Source organism: Ochotona curzoniae, unplaced genomic scaffold (assembly GCF_017591425.1).
Source record: "Ochotona curzoniae isolate NIBS_2020 unplaced genomic scaffold, NIBS_Ocur_1.0 contig_2723, whole genome shotgun sequence".
Classification (NCBI taxonomy): domain Eukaryota; kingdom Metazoa; phylum Chordata; class Mammalia; order Lagomorpha; family Ochotonidae; genus Ochotona; species Ochotona curzoniae.
Window position 1 is genome coordinate 20,069,263 of NW_024465573.1, and position 21,708 is coordinate 20,090,970.

The 21,708-nt window shown below is 45.0% G+C and overlaps 1 protein-coding gene across 6 annotated transcripts in view; it reads left to right on the forward strand.

The window, feature by feature from the left end:
- The window catches only part of NCAM1 (neural cell adhesion molecule 1), a 296,800-nt gene that overhangs the window by 222,146 nt on the left and 52,946 nt on the right, over nucleotides 1–21,708 (forward strand). For all 6 annotated transcript variants that reach the window (XM_040977263.1, XM_040977261.1, XM_040977262.1 and 3 more), the window contains exons 2-7: nucleotides 12,257–12,331; nucleotides 13,935–14,153; nucleotides 15,565–15,708; nucleotides 16,092–16,229; nucleotides 17,595–17,712; nucleotides 18,111–18,280. In XM_040977263.1, the coding sequence (XP_040833197.1) occupies nucleotides 12,257–12,331; nucleotides 13,935–14,153; nucleotides 15,565–15,708; nucleotides 16,092–16,229; nucleotides 17,595–17,712; nucleotides 18,111–18,280 (864 nt within the window). The remainder of the gene's footprint in view (nucleotides 1–12,256; nucleotides 12,332–13,934; nucleotides 14,154–15,564; nucleotides 15,709–16,091; nucleotides 16,230–17,594; nucleotides 17,713–18,110; nucleotides 18,281–21,708) is intronic.

Below are 21,708 nucleotides of genomic sequence, written 5' to 3' on the forward strand. Positions count from 1 at the left end.
TTCTTAATCAGGGAACTTGATATTGACCCAGGTTTGCATTTGGTAACCACTAGACTGGTGTTAATTTCAGAAAACAACTCCCACAAAAAGAAAGATCTTCAGGTTAGTTTAGTGGCTGTCTTATTTTCAAGACATGCCCTCATGCCATAGAGGGCATTGAGACTGCAAAGACCCAGTCCTTGAAGAGTTCAGCCACCTGAACAAATGTTAATGGATCAAATTATATTAATACAGGAAGTGCTGCAGCAGAGGCACCGGGGAGAAATGGCCTTTGTACCTCTTTACCTTCCAGTCACTTCTGCTTCTGGCTTCTGTGGGCTTGGCAAACACTTGGCCAATTTTCACAGTGAGGACCAGGAGATGACCTCAGATCAGTTGTGTAGTGAGCTGGGTTGATTTTTTCCATGGACATCTTTTGCTGTTTTTGGTTTTTTGGGGTGTTTGAGTCTTATGCATAATAGCTTACCTCACAATCTTGGTGCAATTCCTCACCAAAGTTACAGATCCTAACTAATGAGATATATTAGTGCCTTCTGCAACTGACTTCACATGCATTGGAGACTGCAGCTTGTGTGTTTGGGTAATATCTGAGTACTCAATTCACAAAGTGTCAGCTTTGGTGACAATTTTGTTGTTGTTGTTGTTCAGATGTAAAGCTGTGTCTAGATGCCATGCCTAAAATGATTCCAGAGTGATTGCTCTACCTCTGGAGAGCAAGATGAAATCCAAAAACAGATTTGTTGTCCCAGGGGGAGTTTGAAGAGTGTTGCTGGTTTTGTCTGCTCTCTTTTCTCTGACAATTTATTCTGGCTGTCCTGGCCCTTTGGAAGACCAGGCTGTCAGGTTATTGCTATTTTACAGCTTTCCAAAAGATAGCAGCATCATGAAAGCCCCAATAGTGATATTGACCATTGTGACTTTTTTGTAAGAATAAAGGCAGCTTACCTTAATACAAAGCAAAGTACGCTAAAACAATGAGAACATATACTCAAATGCACCAGTGCTTTTTCAGCCTAGACAGTTTGTGCCTGTTGTTGGTGCTGGATGTGGAGGATTTAATTTATCTGTTAGTCTTCTAGAAATGCAATTATACCTTCTTAACCACAGGGTTATATTCTGAAAAATGTGACATTAGGAAATGTGCAAACATAATCAAGTACAAAAACCTATATGGTATGACCCACCACACATCTAGGCTATGAAGTATGTTATGGTCCTGAGTTCCCGTATGTGTTATGCCTGTGTGTTTGTCTCTGTGTCTATCTTTATATCTTTGTTTGGGTTTCTTGTGTCTATGTGTATCTATTCATGTCTACCTGTGTGTTGCTGTGTGTTTCTGTGTGTACATCTGTGCCATCTCTTCCATTTGTGTCTGTGCATCTAATCTGTGAGTGCCTGTGTGTATTATGCCATTCCCTTGTTTAACCTTGTTGCTGAGACTAGCTAGCAGGGCCACAATGTCCACTGTCAACCCTCATTGCCAAGAAAGGTTTTTGGTTTCCTGAAGATGGACAGTTCAGCCCCAGCCTCCTAATCTTCCCCTGGGAGATTTTTTGTCTCACTCAGACAGCCATGTTAAGATCCCAGGAAGGAGCAGGTGCAGTTATATAGCACTGAAGTTGCTCATCCCGCAAGTTTGTCACTCTGGAAGGGGGCAGTTCGGAAGCACTGCCTCTGTGAAGTTCCTTCACTACCACCAGACCAATCGATTCTTCCACCTCCACCAAACCAGGTAGTGTGGTTCTTTCTCATGGGTGGAGCCCCACTCAGATTTTCACCCTTGAACATCAGGGCACACTTTGACCTGGAGCTATAAGGGCTGCAGCAAGGGCTTGTGCCTGATTTCACAGGCTAGGACCCAAGGGTCTACCACAGCACATGCTTCTCAAGGACATTTTGGTTTGAGGAGGAATAGAATCTATGTGTGTAATGAAAGAATTGAGGAATGGCTGCTTACATAAAAACTCTATTGGAAGAACAAAACCAGGCAAAAATCAGCTGGTGTTGATTCTAGCCATTCTTAGGGCTGTTATCACAGGGGAACTCTTGTAGTCCCAATAGTGCATTTCAGAGACATTTCCAACATCTCTGCTCATATCCTGGGGATACTTTTCCCAGCCCTCCTGACAAATTCTACCCAAATGATTGATAGCTGGATACACCTACCAGTGCAGCTGAGGGACTGATGGTAGGCAGATAAACGTAAGTTGAAAGCCCCAAGGAAGAAAACAGTATCAGGCGACACCACCCACAGATGGAAAAATCCAACTTGCAGTCTCTGGCCCTGTTCCTTCTGGTTCCACTGCTGATACTGAGTGCTAACTGAGTTGCAGCAGCAGGGTAAGGAAGCACTGAAGCAAGACCCATTGGAGAAGAGGAATGTAGGGGGAGAGAAGATTCAGTTCAGAGAGGAAGGCTGACCCACAGCAGGGAGAGGAATGTGGCCTGTGTGTGTAGGGGAAGGAGGACTATGGAACTCGAGAAAACTTACTTTACAGTTGGAAATCTGTAATATTTCCACATGTCAATGTCAGTCGAACTCCTAGCTGATAGTATTTCTACACTTGATCTTAGCCAAAAGGCCAAGAAGCAATGATAGTATTTCTTTTATAAAGATTTATTTATTTATTGGAAAGTCAGATATACAGAGAGGAGGAGAGTCAGAAAAGAAGATCTTCCATCCGATGATTCACTCCCCAAGTGAGCACAACGGCCAATGCTATGCCGATCCGAAGCCAGGATCCAGGAACCTCCTCCAGGTCTCCCACACGGATGCAGTGTCCCAAGGCTTTGGGCTGTCCTCAACTGCTTTTCCAGGCCACAAGCAGGGAGCTGGATGGGAAGCAGAGCTACCGAGATTAGAACCAGCGCCCATATGGGATCCCAGCGCGTTCAAGGCGAGGACTTTAGCCGCTAGGCTACCACACCGCGCCCATAGCTGATAGTATTTCTGTGTGTGTGCCTGTCTGCTGGTTCATCCCATAGAAAATCAACTGAGTTTTCATAAAAGTTGACTTCACTTGAAACTGGCATGACATAAGTACATACTTAAGAACAGGACTGTGGAGCCAGACCTGTCTGAGTTCACACCTTGGCTCTACCACCTATCAGCTTTTCAACCTAGGTTTGGAGACTTGACCCCTGCATTCGTCAGTTGTCGAATAATAGAATAGCAGTACCTATCTTACAGCATTGCCATGTAGATCCAGTGAATTGCTGAAAACACTGACCAGTATGAAATAATTGCTATGTATGTATCTTTGAGGGTGTGGGAGTCTTCGCTCAATAAAAACTGAATTTAACAATTCTTTGCACTGGCTGCTTGAAAGATAGAAAGGCTTTGTATCTTCAATAGCCCAGATGTGCTGTGAGCACATAAGGACGTGTTTGAAAGGCACGGGCGGTATCTAAAATTCTCAGGCTGAAGATGCATGCTAGCATCCTCCAGATTTCTTTCTTTCTTTTTTTTTTTTCTGGGCTTAAGGAATACAACATCTGCAAAACAACAGCTGGACAAATATTGAAAGATCTAGTTCCAACTTCTTGCCATGTTGGCAAAAGCATTTTGGAGGGAGGGAAGTGATGTGCCTTGTAGCAGTACCTTTTTTATGGCTGGGAGAAATGAGTCATGCTGTCAAGGCAAGTTTCAGGAGAGCACACCTTAGACATCGTTGTCAGAGGCAGCCTGGAAGCGATCAGCTAGAAGCCACAGTCTACTCAGAAGGCCTGGCTTATCTAGCAGATTGATGGATTGCAGTTTGTTTATCTGGAGAACCTTCACTGAGCTCCTAACAACTATTTGCATCCTTGCCCTACATTTCAATAATTCAGCTCCATGCAAAGTGCTGGCCCACATTCAGAGTCTCCCTGGCAAAGGGAGTGCAAAAAGAGCGTAAGAAGTCTTACTCTCTGCTAAAAAGTGGCCCTGCTGTTTAAAAGCACTGGACGGTTCAATCATTTTGCCCTTGGTCCACTGGGGCACGTGCCATTTCTCTGGCTTACTTAGCTGAATACAATGGAACAATTACGTAGTAACTGTTGCTCTTGGTGTGGAGGTGAGAGCAGGACAAAATGAGACAGAGATAAACAGTTGGAGAAATAACTGAGGAGGTAACACAAAGGACCTTGAAGTCCTGAGTCAGGAGACAATTTGAGGGGCTAACCTCCTGCCTTCCAGACTTGGCAACAGTGATCCTAGCACTCTGGTCTTTCCAACTGCAGAACGTAAGGACTAAAGAAGATGCTTGTGGTCCTTTTGTAACTTCTCTGTTAACTAAGCAGCTCTATCAGGGATCCAAAATTCCACACAGTAGAAGCCTGAGAAGTCCTGTTACATAAATGCTCCAGACCCACTGTCCAGTGCCCAAAGCTGTGAGCTTCTGGGGCCAGGGCAGGAGGCTGTGGGAAGTTCCTGCCTCTGCTTATTGTGAACTGTCTGACCTGGCTGATGCTTATCCCCATCCTGGACTGGAGATGCTCCTTTTGGGGGCTCTGTAGGGAGATACACTTCTGACTTGGTGCTGCTTTGGCTAAAACCCAAATCAGTAAAATCATGCATGATTGCATCCCCTTCCTTGGTAAGGCTCTCTTAAAACAAGCATGTGAAATACCAGCTCCTCTGTGTCATGCAGGCTGGTTCCTCTCCCAGCCAGGTGCCAGGCTGGCACCTGTGGTCTGGTGATATGGCTAGTGCCCTCCTTACTATCCCCTTGACTCCTTTCTCCTAATAACTGCCCAATAGTGTGTCTGTTCCAGAGTATTCCTCATAAGAACTAAGTGCTGTCTTGGATACTGGTGTTGGAGGTGTGAGTGAGGACCTGGGAAACAGCATGATTCTACTACTTCCAAGCAGATTTGCCAACTGTATTTGTCAGCCATTTGTTACTTTAAGAAACTCAGAAGCAGCAATTTGGGAGGAAGCAAGGCTTATTTTTTTTTTTTTGCTTGCAATTCAGAGGTTTATTGTGCATGGTTGAGTGGCCCTTTTAGTCATGCAACAAGTGGAGGCTGACATTGGCAAAACTTGCATGAAACAAGGATCATGTAGTAGGCTAGGAAGCAAGCTCTTCCACTCTCATTGAATTCCTACCTTATAATGCCCATATAATCCCATTATGGGGTTCTTCCTTAGCATCCTAACCCAAAACAATCACTTCCCAAAGGCTCCTCCTTCAGATACCACAGTTGGATCAAGCCTTCTCTGTAACCAGTCAACCATCAACCCATTGACCATCAACATAAATCCCTGCATTTGTTTGGGAAACCAAGCCCTGTCAAATCCATAGCAACAACATACAACCTTTCTACCCTTATCACCAAAAGTACAGATCACTGTGTGATGTGCATTGTTGATTGTCTTGCTGCTAGGTAGTTTGAAAGAGCAACCATGGAATGAAATCACAGACTTCTTCCTGTACAACAAATCCATCTGATTGTTAGAATTGGACCTAATTGAGTGTTAAGGTGATGCAGGGGGAGCTAGATCCAGAAAGGAGGGACTGTTACCTGGCTGGTTTGTGCTCTGGTTCAAAGCCAGCCCATGGAAGAGACCCAAAACCCATCTAATATATGATGTTAATTAATTTCTTGATTCTGACAGATGGGTTCCTACTTTTGGGTACTAGATTGCTCCATGGGACAGGATATTTAGCTCATCAGCTGGATCAACAAGGCCTCAGTTGTGCTGTGATGATGAGTTTTTCCTCTCCCTTATTAGGATACTATGACATCAATTACAAGCTTATAATCCCTAGAGGCCAATGTACTAGTAGAATCAACTAAGCTACTGCCTGCAATACTGGCAGTGTACCAGTTGGAGTCCCAGCTAATGCACTTGAGAAAGCAGTGGAAGATGGTACAAGTGTTTGTGCCCCTGCCACCCATATGGGTAACTTGGATGAAGTTCCTGGCTTCCTACTTGAGCCTGGCTCAGCCTTGGTCGTTGCAGCCATCTGAGGAGTGAATCGGCAAATGGAAAATCTCTGTATCTCCCTCTCTCTGCCTTTTAAAATATAAATATGTTTTTTAAAAAGGGGAGAAAGGAAAGAAAAGGAAGGAAGAGAGGGAGAGTGGGAGACATGGAGGAAGAGAGAGAGGAAAAGAGAGAAAGAGAAGGAAGGAAGGAAGGAAGGAAGGAAGGAAGGAAGGAAGGAAGGAAGGAAGGAAGGAAGGGAGGGAGGAAGAAATGGAAGAGGGAGGAAAGAAAGGAAGGAAGGAGGCAGGGAGGAAGGAAAGAATGAAAAAGAAGGGGGGGAGGAAGAATGGAAGGAAAGAAGGAAGGAAGGAGAAAGGGAGGAAAGAAAGGAAGGAGCAAGAAAAAGAAAGAAAGAAAGAAAGAAAGAAAGAGAAGAAAGGAGAATGAAAAAGAAAGGGGGGAGGAAGGAGGGGAAAGAAGTGGGAGAGAAGGAACTAAAAGGGAAGAGAGGACTTAAAATAATTCCAAGGAATCTGCAGCCATATTCACATTCTCCATACTGGCCCTGTTGCTGGTTGGAAAAACCATGAAATGGTGGGGAGGTTAAAGCGAATTGTCACCAGGACCACATGTTGCGTGGCTTTGGTTTATGAAAGAAGATCCCATTTGGGTGCCTTTGTTAAAAGGGCTAATTTTGTGAGTCTGTTTGGTGTATGCACCCAATGACTCATTCAAGGGGTTCTGGTTAGGAGATATCTGTATATAATGGTCCGTGTGGCTTATCTCAATGCTGGGAAGCTCTGGTTTCTCTATGTCAGTCATCTTTCCCTTCTCTTCCAGTCTTGACTTCAGCTTTCATGGGTGTTCCTCCCCTCTCTAATCTGCCTCACCTCATCAGAAAGCTCAGGATTTCAGGGTTTTTCCAAAGGTTTTGGTTATAAACTTAGTTGATCTGAAATGAAAACCAGGTATATAGATTTCAATGGGAACTAGAATTTTCAGAATATGTGTAGATGGAGCCCTAACTAGGCTGACCAAAAGCTTAGCAGCTTTAACTGTGGCTTCTGTGGAGTTTTGGCTGCCATAAACCCCCTTTACACAGCAAGGATACTTCCAGCAATGACTAAAATATGGCTATCAACAACAACACTTTCCCTCTTAAAACCACACCTGTATCTGTGGATTCAGCTGGGTCATTGTGTTCCTTACAAATGTGGACTACAGGCTCTCTGTAGTATTCCTAAGTGTTCCTAAGTGTCGGAGCTGGAATCCTGATTCAGAGATCTCTGACCCCCCAGATCCTGGGTCCTGTGCCAGGTCCCTCTCCTGTTTAATTCTTGTGGTGATCCAACCATACAAGTTCAATTGTATGATCCTCTCCATGTTACAAACAAGAAAACTGAGACCAAAGTGAGATGACTGAGCCTGGTCTCCAGCGCCTTCCTAGAATTGCTTTCTGGCTCTGATTTAGTCCATTTTGTTTTCTTCTTTAATCTGAAAGGTTCTGACGAACAAATAAAATGTCTAAAGCTAGGGAGTAGAAATAGGCCACTGGGCCAAAAATCAGCTCATCTGGAAAAATATTTCCATCCCTCAGAAACAGTCATTGAAGTGATTTCTTTGGGAAAGGTTGTGACCATAGACAGTTTCATAATAATAACACTACACAGCAGAAATTAAATGTTTGTCATGTGCTTACATGTTTGGCTTGAGTTTCCCTGAAGTCCAATGAAGATGGCTCTGGTTTTCCTGTTTTACAGATGAGGCCCTAGGAGGTTGAATAGCATGGCCAAAACTTTGCAGCTAATCAGTGATAAAGCTGAGATTCAAATCCAGCAGGCTGGCCCACCACCCTTGGCCTTAACTGCTTTGAGAGCAGCCATATGCATTTTGGTTTACCTTTACTGAGTTTATAAGTGTGGCAATGAAGGAACTCTATTTTCTCTCAAGAACTTTCATAGTAGACCCAACTGTCACAGATAAATGTGAGCACCTCAGTTCCTAGTCTCCAGGTCTGAATATCTGGCCATTAACATTTGGATGTTCTTCAAAAAGTTTTTTTCTTTTAAGTGTTTGTTTTGTTCTAGAAGTTAAGATAGGTGCTTTCTATATCAGAGTGCCTGAATTCAAGTCCCAACTCCGCTTCCGTTTCCTGGTTCCTACTGATGCACACCCAAGGTAGTAATGGGTCATGTGGGAGACCCAGATTGAGTTCCCAGCTCCTGGCTTTGGCCAGGTCTAGTCCTAATCATCGTAGTCATTTGAGGAGCTTGTCAATGGATGGGCACCTGTGCCCTCTCCTCAAATATATACAATAAAATTTTTTTTAATTTTGTTACAGTTATATTTCAGTCTTTTTTTTAGAGCAACAACCAACAAAAATAAATCTATAACTATAATTTTATATCTTTTCCAGCATTCCTTAAAACTTTTGAAAAAGGGAGAGAGGAAGATTGAGACTCTCTACTTTCTACTGCTTCACTCCCTCGAATGCCTGTACCAGCTGTATCGGGCTGGTCTAGACTGAAGTCAGGAGCTAACCCAGAACTCAGTCCAGGTCTCCCACATGGGTAGTAGGGACCCAAATTGTCATCTGCTCTCTCTTAGGTGCATTAACAGGGAGCTGTATCAGAAGTGTGGAGTAACCAAGAATTGAGCATTTGAAAACACAAGGCCCGCTCAAGTCCATAATAAATATTATACAAGTTCTAGAAATTCTTTTGCTTTTACATAGTCATCAGATTCATCCTCAATAGTTTTTCTCTCCTAAACCACTGACCAGGGCATCCTCCTCCTCTGGTATGCCTACCTTGGTTCTTGGCCCATTGCGCACCTGCAATGGGTCTTCTTCAGGAGCCAGTGACTTCACAAACTCATAACAACAAAGTATTTCCATTAGCCATGTTTGAGACCTTGCTTTACTTTCCTGCTCTCAGCTCCTACCTCCTCAAACCTATTAAAGTCTGAAAAGAAGACCAGTAAAATTAAACCACTGCAGGAAGTTGCTGATTCGAGGGAAATCTGTGCACTACTTTTGAAATCAGAATAATTCTTCTCTGTTGCTTTGCCTTAGCAAGATCCACACTTCTTTTGATAAGTATCTTGGCATCTTTTATGCACTGAACTTTTAATTCACTGTTGTTCAGCAGCAAAGGCTTCACAGCCTACTTTTGCTGGGGAGTTGGGAATTACAGAACTTCTCCCTGTGTCTGAAGCTGTTTGCTGCAAGAACTGGTGAGACTGTTCTCCAAAGACAAAGCCTTTCTCTGTCCAATCATAGAGGGTAGAATAGGGTGTCAGAAATGGCCAGGGATTTTACTGTTGTGTAATCTGGACTTGAATTTTGACCCCATTTTCAGCTTTTAGCTGGAACTGCCATTTCCCCATCCGTGCTATGATTATATATGAGCAAAGAGACTGGTTGTCATTCACCAGGAGAGAAAGGATGGCAGACTCTTGATGATATGGATGTTGCTCTTCCTGACCCGTCATTTGGATAGAGAGCCAGTGGTGGCCAACAAGCTACCACAAACCCATTCAGAGCCTAACTGAAGGTCAGTAGTAGTTCAGGATATAGGGAGATGAGTTCAAATCTTAGCCATAAGAGGTGAACTTGGGGGGTGAGTACTTATTAGAAGGCCAGGAATCAAATCACTGGCCACAACAACCAGCCTACACATTAGTCACTCTGAAGTCCAAACACCGGATTTAGAAGCAAGTCTCTTTGGATACCACTGAGATGATGCAGTGTTTATGCAGAATCTTGATGGAAATTGGACCATGACATCCTTTATCTGGGAAATATGTAAGTTTCTTTCATGGTGACAGTTATGATAGGCAGGAAATTTCAGTCATGTAAACAACTGAATGAAGGTATGAGTTATGTGCTGTGGTCTGAATTTATTTGACCCCAAAACTCAAGCAGGAGCTTGAGTTACATTAAGAGGATGGAGAATTAAAACAACTATGGTGTTAATAGGTGGAGCCTTTGGATCACAATTAAGTTTCCATGAGGCCATGAGAGTGGAACCTGTGTGATTGAGTTCCAATCACTTTATAAGGAGAAGGAGCGTACCCATACATGACCAGGCACTTGTGCTCCTACCGTGATCAGTGTTGCAGTCTAGGAGGGCAGGTAGGAGAATGGCCAAAGCTTGTGATTGGCTGTTTGGATTTGAATCTATAGAACCATAAATCAAAAAAAAAAAAATCCTTTTCTTTGTTGGGTAGCTTGTTCAAGTATTGAAGAAGCCAAGAAAGGAAAAGAGAACAAGAAGTAGAAGGCAAGAGCTTGGAGCAGAATTTCCGCTTATTATCATTAGACCTCTGTTTTCACATTTCAGCACTGGAAGGGAAGGGGCCAGCCATGGTGCTTCCAGTGAGCATAGCTGAGCCATGGTTTCCTGAGGGACTGAGATCCTCCACCTGTGTCTGAAGGAGTCTGTTCTTCATGTGTGCAAAAAAACAAAACCAGGCATCTCTGTGTATCTCCTTTTTTCCTTGGGGGATGATGAATGATGAGAAGCCAGGAACTCCTTTGAAATTCTTGTTTCCCAGTTGTCTCTGTGACCCAGAGGCAGAACCACACCAGAGAAACCCAGGAGCCAGCTGGCCTGAGCCCTGGGCTTACTCTAGCCCTAAACCTTACTCTACCAGGAGTGACCGGGAAGGCACTTTACCTGCTTTCTCATCTGGAAAATGAGAGGCCGGATCTGGCTGTGTTTGAGACCTCTCCTGGCTGGCGCTAAACTCATCCAGAAGAGAGTAGTGGGAGTGAGCAGCCATAACTGATTGTATCTGCATTCAAAGACATGGACACAGTGGCCCAGGCCAGTATCACTTTCCAGGGCAGCCTGGGAGTACTTCAGGCACCTTCAGGAAAGGTGTGGGGATAACCTTTCATTGCTCTCAGACAATGTTTCCATTCTTACCCCTGGATGAGTTAACAGCAGAAAGCCCAGTGAAGGAGAAACTGGCCACCTTTGGCAATCAATGTTGGGAGGGGTCTGAGCCCCGATATTTTCAGAGGAGATCCAGCCTCCTTCCCTGGCTTGTGCCTCTCACCTTTTCCTTACCCTCATGCTTGTTCATTCCAATTGCAGTCCCCTTCTCCCCCACATCACCCTGTCTTTTTGCAACCTCTGCTGGGTTTTCCTGCTCTGTCTCTTGGTGAAATGGATAGGAAGACAGCACCCCAAAAGGTTGGGCATCCCCTATAACTGCCAGCCCAACCACATACACCCTTTAATCCCTGTATTCTGTTGAGCCAGCTGTAGTCTCCTCATCAAATAAGCACAGGCCCAGAGCTGTCACCACATGGCCTGCAAACCAGTCACTATGGCAACCAGATTTCCCTCCCTGCTCCTGTGCAAAGAAAATGGCTGCCAGGGGAGGGGCCCTCTGAGTTCCTTTGACTCAACCTGTCTCATTTGGACCCCTGATTCATGCTGACGCTAAGAAATTCCACACATTATGTCTGATCCTATCATAGCTTTTGGGAGGCAAAAGGAAGTCGAGTCAAAGGAATAAAGCTATTTTTCTACCAGAAGCCGTATTTTCATGAGGTATGGTTATCTGCTCTGAACAGATAAATGAAGAGCAGAAGGAATACAGGAATCTATGGGATCTGGCACAGTGGATTTTGTCTTATCAGAGTAATGGAATGACAGGGTGCATTCAAATAGAAATACGGGGGAAGTAGCCAAATGATGCAGGGAATTCTGTAGGACACAGACCGTAGAACCTCTGAGCAAATGACAGATTAGGATGGTGCTGTGTGATGTAATTCTCCTGTTGGGGAATTAAGCAAGTGGTTCCTCTGGTCCTGAACCACCAGAGCCTTTGGGCATCTCTGACTCAGGGTCAGTCTGCACTTTCATAGTGACCTCTTCCTTCTCAGTAGCAATGAAGTGTGACCATGTGTGAATTGTTGATAGATAACCCTGTTCTGCGCTTGATTCTGACACAGCCATGTGACCTTCCAGAATGAAGTTCCAAAGGGAACTAGTTAGGTGGCTATTTCTTTGGACCACAGAAGTGCTTCAGTTTAAAACAGGAGTGTCGGGTCAGCAACATTTAGGGAGGCGGTCATCCCAATTCCTCCATCCAGGACACCTTGTACACTGTCTGGTGGGGAGAACAATTGTCTAGGGAAACCCTCCAGGCATGTCTACCCATTGTTGCTTCAGGAGGATGCTTGGGTGATCATGAGTTCTCCAAACCCAAACAAGACCTTCTTTTCACACCTTCTTAAAGTGAACTGAAGGACCCCATTTGGCAAAAAAAAAAAAAAAAAAGTCTGGGTTTTCTTAGAATTTTGAATTAAAACTTTTTTTTTTTCAGTTTCCCTGCAGGTGGATATTGTTCCCAGCCAAGGGGAAATCAGCGTTGGAGAGTCCAAATTCTTCCTGTGCCAAGGCAAGTGCCCCATGTCCCTCTGCATTTTAGAACTTGTCTCAGCCTTCCAGGACAGAGCAGAAGTCAAACACACACCACGTGGAGTTGTTAGCAGTGCTGTGCTGCAGAGACCATGTTATCACCATAGCTGATAAGCCAGAGCAGTTCTCAGGCTCTCTGCCTTCCCTCTCAAGGCTGCTCCACCATAGTAGTAATCTGTGTCTGCTTAGTATTGGAGGAAGGTTGGAGTTTTCTTAGGAAAGTCAGCACAACTCACGGACTAGTCAGTCTCTGGGGTATCTTGCATATCTACATCTAAAGCTCTGTAAATGACAGTGGGGGACCAGCACTGGGACAGAAATGACTCTTCTATGGATTGGCTTAGGGCTTATTGCTCAGGACCCCAGAGACTTGGAAATCCAAGCCCTAAGACTTGCCAGGAAATCAAACAGAACTCAGACATCACTTCCATTGTTGAGGGCTTCTGTCCTAGCTTTCCCAGGCCTGGTGGGAACACCAGTTTTATGTCCTCATTCATTCCCACCAGTGCTCTGAGATACACTAGACCCAGTGTCCTTGTTTTGTTGTTTAGGAAATGTGTCTCATGTCCTCCGCCAGGATAATTATCAGGAAATATCCAGTAGAGGAAAGGATATTATATCAAACGTCAGGTTCCCTGTCGTATGTGGCTGGGTTCTGAAGCTTGGGAGAACCAGGAAAAAGCTAAGCTAGGTGTACACTATGGCATTTAGCGAGCAGCTCCTGGCAGAGAAAGACCTTTACAAGCACCACAGTTTGTATCGATTAGGGTAGCAGTGGCAGCAGAAATTTCAAGGATATGGCAAGGCTGCTATGGAGCCCACAGCACATCTTGCAAATAGCAATAGTTATTAAACACATGATGGGCCCTGAAAGGAAACGATTTCATTTCTATACTAAGAGACTGTGTGGGCTGAGAAGGGTGCTGTGTAGAAGGGCAGGACAGACCCATGACACTGGATCCCAGAACACCTAGTCCGGTGGCAGCTCAGCACTGAGTGCCAGCAGTCTTCCCCCGGCATGTTGTTTGCAGCATTTAAGGCAGTGGATTTGCCTATCTGAGGCAGAGGATCCTGAGATGAATGACACGCATGTCACTTTGCACGGGCAGGTGTTGTTTGAATGCAGCCAGAATCTGTACAGCTAGACCAGCCTGTGTCCCACAGCTTCAAGTTCAGGACACCCTAATCTGATTCCTCACAAGCAAGCTGGCCACTGGACTAAGTACAAGTAGGCTCTTGAACTTGGATTCTAGGTCTATGAAATCCTTTTCTCTGAGCCATATCAACTCCCAGCTTAGTGCCTGAAGCAGAAGAGGTCCCTAACAAACACCTCTTCTCTTCCTTTCCCAAGGACAGGAGCTTATGACTGAATACCGGCATGTGTGGCTGGTGAGTTCTTTCCCAATACTCTCAGAGGAGTTAGGAAGAGAATAACAAAAAGTGATAGCTGGAGAAGGGCTGCCTCGTGTTCTGATACAAACACCACTCCCTGACATCCCCAATCTGAACCCATTGGATGTTGGTGAGAGGCAGCTGTCACTCCAGCAGGGGACTGAGCCTTCTTTGTTTCACTTCTTCCTTAGTGGCAGGGGATGCCAAAGACAAGGACATCTCCTGGTTCTCCCCCAATGGAGAGAAGCTCAGCCCTAACCAGCAGCGCATCTCGGTGGTGTGGAATGACGACTCTTCTTCCACTCTTACCATCTACAATGCCGATATTGACGACGCCGGCATTTACAAATGCGTGGTCACTGATGAGGACGGCAGTGAGTCTGAAGCCACGGTCAATGTCAAGATCTTCCGTAAGCACTGCCCTCACCTTATCTTCCATTTTCTCTGTCAAAGAGATAGATGATGAACAGTAAGAAACCCACTTCCAGGCTCTGCCAAGGCCTGGTTTCCTTTCTTTTTTTTTTTTTTTTTCATTTTATTTGAAAGACAGAGAGATAAAGTCAGACTTCTCATCCACTTGTTTACTTTCCCAAATACCTACAATGGCTGGAGCCAGGTTAGACTGAAGCTGAGAGCTGAGAACTGAATCTAAATCTCCCACATGTGTGGCAGAGAACCAATGACTTGAACCACCTGCTTCCCATGTGCCTCCCAGGGTGCACGTTGACTGGAAACTGGACTCAGGAAGCGAGCCAGGATTCAGACCAAGGCATCTGATAGGAGATGGGTTCTTAAGTGCTGCACCAAAGTCAAACAGCCCTGAGCTTTTCCTGGCCTGAATTACAGCTCCAGGACTTTCTCCAGTGTTATTTGGTGGGTTAGGAACCCTCACCCGGATTCCCACTGATCACAGCTTCTCCCCTAACTACCACTAAGGGCCCCCAGGCTGTATATGCAAATCAGCTTCTGGAGGCTGTCCTGAGCGCCTCTGTCCCTTCTCCAAGAGTTTCCTGGTGAGTGTGCAATGCAAGCTTTCCTTCTCATTTAAATCTCTCCTGCTGGTGATGCAGCCCACAAGCTCAGTGGGGTGGGGACTGTTATCTGAACATGCTGTGCCACTCCAAACAGGCAGTTCTCATCACCACCGAAACTCATTCTGGAAGTGGCTTCTCATTACCTTGTTATCTATTCTGTTGGCTAGAGTCATGGTAGGTGACAGCTAATGGAATAGTATTGATTGCCACAGTATTTGTGGCCATTAAACATGCTTTTCTTCTGAGTGTTTTTTTTTTTAATCTTTAGCTTTGTCTCAGCTGTACCAAAGTTGAGGTGGAGTTGGAACGGGGTCAAAGTGGAAGGCAAATTAAAACCCTGATGACTCCTGCTCTTCACTATAAAATAGCTGCTCTATTTATGCCATATGCAAGACTTCCCTTTCCCTCTGTGGATATCTTGCACAACACACACAATTCCTTTAAGTACTTCATATGAAAATAGAAAAGATTGTTTTGAAGTTCATGTACAATTTTTTTATTATTATTATTTTGTAAAGTTCATTTTTCCTGAACTTTTGAAACCCCTTCTTGGGAGATATTTAACACTTAGTGTTTAGATGTTTAGTTAGCAGACACTACATATTTTCCTGCTGACATATTGTGCTGAATTCTATGCATGGCTGAATTAGAGACCCCCTCCAGTACCACTGCATATATGAACTGAGAATTGTCCAAGGCTCAAGTTCCAGCAAGTCAGGTCTAGCAAGTAAGAGTCTTTGTGGGGAAGCTAGTCATGTCCCTCACTCTTTTCCTGCTCATTCTCTAGAGAAACTCATGTTCAAGAATGCACCAACCCCGCAGGAGTTCAGGGAGGGAGAAGATGCTGTGATCGTGTGTGATGTGGTCAGCTCACTCCCCCCAACCATTATCTGGAAGCACAAGGGCCGAGATGTCATCCTGAAGAAAGATGGTAAGACCCAAGTACCCTGGCAGCCACCTGCTGCCCCTGGGCTCCTGTGTTCCTGAGAGCTCCACTTCACCAGCCTTTGAGAGATTCCAGGCCAAACTCAAGGTCAAGTGTCCCAGAAGGCCCCTTCAGTTCTCCAGGTCCTAAGTGGCTGGGTGGCTCTAGCTGGTGGACTTGACTCCTGATCTCCTCTCCAAAGCAGAAGACACATTTCCAATAGACTGCTACTCGGGGCTATATTTCAGAGCTGGGAGCACATTTTCTTATATCAGCCTCAAGTCCCATTCTCTAAGACTGTGGTCAGGACAAAGAGGCACAGCTACCTGTCTGCAGATGCCAGAGTTCTCTGACTGATCCTTGGTGAACCTGCCTCTTGTCTCTTCCAGTTCGATTCATAGTCCTGTCCAACAACTACCTGCAGATCCAAGGCATCAAGAAATCAGATGAGGGCACTTACCGCTGTGAGGGCAGAATCCTGGCACGGGGTGAGATCAACTTCAAGGACATTCAAGTGGTTGTGAATGGTGAGGAGATCCTTGCTTTCTGCTTGCTGCGATGCTGCAGCCTTGGTCCCTGAGGTCCGCAAAGTGAAGCCTGTCCTGACTTGCTCATTTGTGTCAGCTGAATCCTCTCTCTGTCCATCATAGCCTCTGTAGGGTGCATGTGTGTGTGTGTGTGTGTGTGTGTGTGTGTGTGTGTGTGAGAGAGAGAGAGAGAGAGAGACATACACTTGTCTTTGTCTTTGACTTTCTTCTCAATTAAGAGTGGTTGTGGTGCAGTTATCGAATCTCCTTCCTTGCAACACTAGAAACTTTCCCTATGCCTTACTAATAAACTCTTATCAATCTTCATTATCCTTGATGTTGCTGTAATTGTGAAGTTAGTCCCCTCGGTTCAATATTTAAAGAAAATGTTACAATCAATTCAGGCCTCAGAATAGTTGGAATCATGGTCATGGGCATATTAATCTTAATTTGCAGTGTCAAATAAACACACCCGTGAAATCGATCTGACATTTACAAGGTGTTTACAGGAAATTATAATGTCAGTACTAAGAATATAAGTAAGTCACGGCTGAATTGTTTTGGCTGTTGATACGTAATTTTTGCCAAACTTTCCCCCACTCATTCCTTTGGTTAAAAACAGTTTGTGCACTAAGTTGCTTATGCCAGTCCCTGAGTGATGTCACTGTGGTGAGCTGGGATGTTTCAAAATGGTATTAACCATTTAACCACCAGAAGCAGTAGTGCCCTGCTTTTTCCGGTGCTGAGTCCATTTAAAAATCAATTTGCATTTTTATTTACTTTAAAAGGCAGAGAAAGACAAGGACAGACAGTGATTTTATACCTACTGCTTCACCCCTAAACAGAAACTCAATCCAGTCCTTTTGTATGGGAGGCAGGGACCAAATACCCAAGTCATCCCTGCTGCCTCCCAGGGACTGCTCAGGAGCAAGACTTGAACCCGGTGTACCTGGGCAAGGAACACAGGTGTCCCAAGTAGCATACCAACCACTGTACCAGATTCCCTCCCCAAGAGCCCTTATTTTAATGTAGAAGTCCCCATTGACTCTGGTAGCTGTAAAGTTTTTAGTGCATTATTGAGAAAATAGATCATAATAAATAGCTATTGTAAGTCAAATAACATTTTTAAGTAAGTGAAGTGTATTGTAGCATCTGAACTCCCGAAAACCAATAACATGCATTGATTGATGAATTCTTTATTCCATGTACACACCCACACCTTCAGATCCCTTACACTAACTCTGCAGTTACCCAGGATCCGACCCATAGGCCACGCCTGGCTAGGGGCCTCTATAGCATCTCTGCGCTAGGCCACTGGGTTCATCCACATTGCCACAGACTCCTTTGACCCTCTTCTCTCCTCAGTGCCGCCCACCGTCCAGGCCAGGCAGAGTGTTGTGAATGCCACCGCCAACCTCGGCCAGTCTGTCACCCTGGTATGCGATGCCGATGGCTTCCCAGAGCCCACCATGAGCTGGACAAAGTAAGAAAATGGCCTGTACCATGTGTCATGTGTTAGAGAAGGGGATATCCCAGAATCTACTTTGTTTGGGCATTTCTGGGGATTTGGGGTGAGCTTCTTGGGAATATCATAAATGGATGAAGAATGAGTGAGTTTTCAGTAAGGATCTCATGCCTTGACATTGTATAATGCCTCCATTTTCAGTCTTGTAAGAGGCAGGGCTGGAGGGTGTGATCTTAGGAGGCCTCTTCTTGAAAGCTTCCGGGAAAAGTCAGAGGACTGGGTGAGGAACAGAATGTAAATGTGGACATAGGGCTTGGGGCCTTAATATTTTATGAAGCCTAAAAACCATGAGCAAACTGAAAACAAGCAACTGTGTGCTCATATTCACAGCCCTTTGCATGTTCACACCCTTACAGGGATGGAGAACAGATAGAGAAAGAGGAAGACGATGAGAAGTACGTCTTCAGCGACGACAGCTCTGAGCTGACCATCAGGAAGGTGGGTAAGGACGACGAGGCTGAGTACGTCTGCATTGCTGAGAACAAGGCTGGTGAACAAGATGCGTCCATCCACCTCAAAGTCTTTGGTAAGGGAAGTGGGATTCCAGGCCGCTGCTCTGCCAAACTTGCTCTGATCTTATACCCTTTAGCTGTCAGCAAGATCCTGTTTGCTGTACAAGGCAATATATCCCGTATGTATCCGTCTCTTGCCTATTCTACTACCTAAGCCCTAGTCCAAGCCACCATCACTCTTGCAGGGATAAGGTGATCACCTCCTTTGTTGGGCATCTTCAGTCTTCCTACTCATAGTGTCATCCCTTGGGTGAAAATTGTCTAATGGCTTCCCATTACAGCCAGAAAAAAAAAAATCCAAACTGCCTGTTGTGACCTTCAAGATCTGCATGAGCCAGCTCTTGCCTCCCTTCAATCCTTGTCTTTCTTTTCACTTTGCTCTCCAACCACACAGACCTTTGGACACACCGTGCTTGTTTCACATCCCTGGGACATTGCACTTGGTATTTCTTCTTCTAGGTGTATCACTTGCTCACATCTGATCTGAGCTTCCTTCTTCTCATCCATTACTTAGCTCTCAGCTAAATCTCACTTTCTCAATAAACTTTTCGTTCCCTGGTTATACAGGTCCCTCATCCTTACTCCCACTCTCAACACCTCCACTAGTTACTTTCATTACCCTTATTGTCTCTTCTCTGTATTTATGAGTAACTGATATAATCTAGTTCACGTAGTTGGAGGGGGGGATTGTTTGTCTCCCACTTTTATAAGTTTAGCCACAAAATCCAGCATAGTTGGTGGGTATTGTCTGTCTTACACATTGCTTGTCCCCAGCATTCTAAAAATACTGCCAGACTTATTATTGGCCTTTGACAAATAGTAATGATTGACTGGCTGTTTCACCCCCAGCCAGTGTGAGCCAGTGCCATAGAAAGTCAGAAGGAGGGCTATCAGATTTCTACTCCTATCATCCTTGTAAATTCAGGACTGGAATGCACTTGACCTAACCTTGGGAAAAAGTTTGTTGCAGAGGGTAGTGTCTCCTCATGGCTTTCAACTCTCTAGGAAGAGATGAACTAATCCGCTGTGGATGGCTTTGCCCTTGTACAGGTAGCCAATGGACAGTTTTGAGGCTTATCTGTCTCACGGGTCACATGTGCACCTGGGAACCAGAATGGGGACATGATTGTTTAGCCTGGTCAAAAGAACTGTTGGAACTTGGTTCAAGTTAACTGTGTATACTTGAGAATGAAACCTGAACTTCATGAAAAATGCTCTGGTAGTTTGTTCCCTAATTCCTGCCAATCTTTCCCAATCACTCCAATTATAGGTTTTTACACATTATAGAAAAGGACAGATACACTTGTTCATTTCTTCCATCAATCAGCAAATATTTATTAAGAATCATTGTCACTGGAAAGGGAGAGCTACAGAGCCTAATAGGTGTGTGTCTTTGGCCCTGCAAAACCCCAAAAAGGAGCTAAATAGATAAGCATGTAAGTGATAATGAACGCTGTCGGTCAAAAGCATTTGAGCAACTGCTGTAAGCCCAGGCAGAGCTGGATTCACAAGAATCACAGGGACTCGGGTTTCATTGGTGAGATCACAGGCTAATGGAAATGGCCAAAGTTAACATCTTTAATAAGAGCCCTAAAACGACATCTTAAGAGCAATATGTAAGGTGTTAGAAACCATCTCTGGTCATTTGTGATTTAAGTTGGGGAGGTCATCACAGATCAGATGATGTGCTCTTGCACAGGGAGGGCCTGCCCAGGTGTGGTGACAGGAGCATTTCAGGCACCTTGGACCCAGGTACAGAGGCAGGAAAAGTACCTGTGAGACTGAATGACAGGTGCCTGTAAACACAGATATGCCTCCAGTGCTTAGGACAAGATGGAGCATATAGTAGACACAAGTTTTAGGATAAATGAAGGTACAGTCATTAGTTACATGTGAGTAAGTTGGGCCTAGAAATACATTATCATCATTTTCCCAAAGAGAGCAGTACTTTCAGATATCAGCCCTCCAAAGTAATAAAACCCAACAAAACCCAACATAAACTACACACTTTAATACTGTGCTGAGCAATGAAAGAGGTGTTATCGATAAGTGGGCCATTTCAAAAATCCTGTTTTATAAATGAGGACACCAAGAATAGAGTGATTAAGTACTTCCTCTCCATTCCCGGGATTCAGAGGCAGACGGCCTCCAAGTGCATTCTCTAAGCTGACAATGGACTTCTCTGCTCTTCAGAACCCAGGAGGTCATGTAACATGTCTAAATTACATGGAGAATGACTCATAGCACTGGAACCTGTGTGCTCCCTCTCACCATCCTGCAGCTCCCGCAGTCTCCATAGAAGCACAACAGCTCTACATCAGGAACAGATTGTGATGTACTTTCCTGGGCTCTCCAATGGTGCTGGCTGCCCAGCAAGGTTGAATGGTAGTGCCTGATGAGCCACGTGTAGTTATAATAGAATGAGAGGGTGCAGAAGGCTGCGGGAAGGAGTACAGAGGCAGGGAAAAGAAGATGGGGGGGGGCCTGCAAGACACCTTTCACTCATACCTTTGTACATCACACACACACACACACACACACCAGTTTGCTTCTCAACCCCACAGTTGGAAGGGTGTGCAATAGAGAACACAAGAGGTGGCCGAGCTCCTAGAGAGGCAGGTAGGGAAAATGTGAGTTGTAAGTACTATGTCCAATCTAGAACAGGAAGTCTCCATAGTATAACCTGGTGCCTCAAACACATCCCCTTGCCATCTGCACTTCACCCTGACCTCCCAGCTTCCCCTATGAGTTGAGAAGAATACAGAGCTAGGGAGCCGGATGCAGAGGGCCCAGCCAGGCAGCCAGGGTTATGTTTGTCCCACCTTTCCCTCCTTCTTCCTCTTTCTAAGTGCCATTGTGGACCATCACTGAGTGATGGGCAGGAGGAGACAAAGCAGACAGGTTGCTTGCTATAGCAGTGTACTGCCATGTGGTAAAAGGTAGAGAAGCCTGTAGTAAGATACTGAGGAAACGCTCAGGATGCCTGTGGCTTCAGAAGGGCTGCAGTCACTATAGAAGGGACAGATCTAAATTAGAGACTGTTGTGAGTGGACCTCACTGATACCACTTTTTCCTAAGAAAGGGCCCTATACTAGCATGCTGTTGCCCTAGTTATCAACTCACTGCTTCTTTTACCAGGCATTTGCATCCCATCTTCATTTAAATTTGGCAGTGAGTTTCCATTACTCCTACCCCATGGGCCCTTGTGAGAAGTATTTTTGTCTCCACAATTCCTATTGTGCTCAAGTGAATGCTCTCAAAGTTTCAGCGTGTTTTGGGTAAGGCAAGGTCTCCACAGGGAGGAAGCTTTGCTGAGCTTGCCCCTTGTAACTAAAGCAGCTCTCTTGGGTCACAGCAGAGGACCAGCAGGGATCTACAGGAAGATGCACCTGCTTCTGCTCCTGGTATTTTATGCAGCCTTTCTATGCTCAGAAGCAACCTC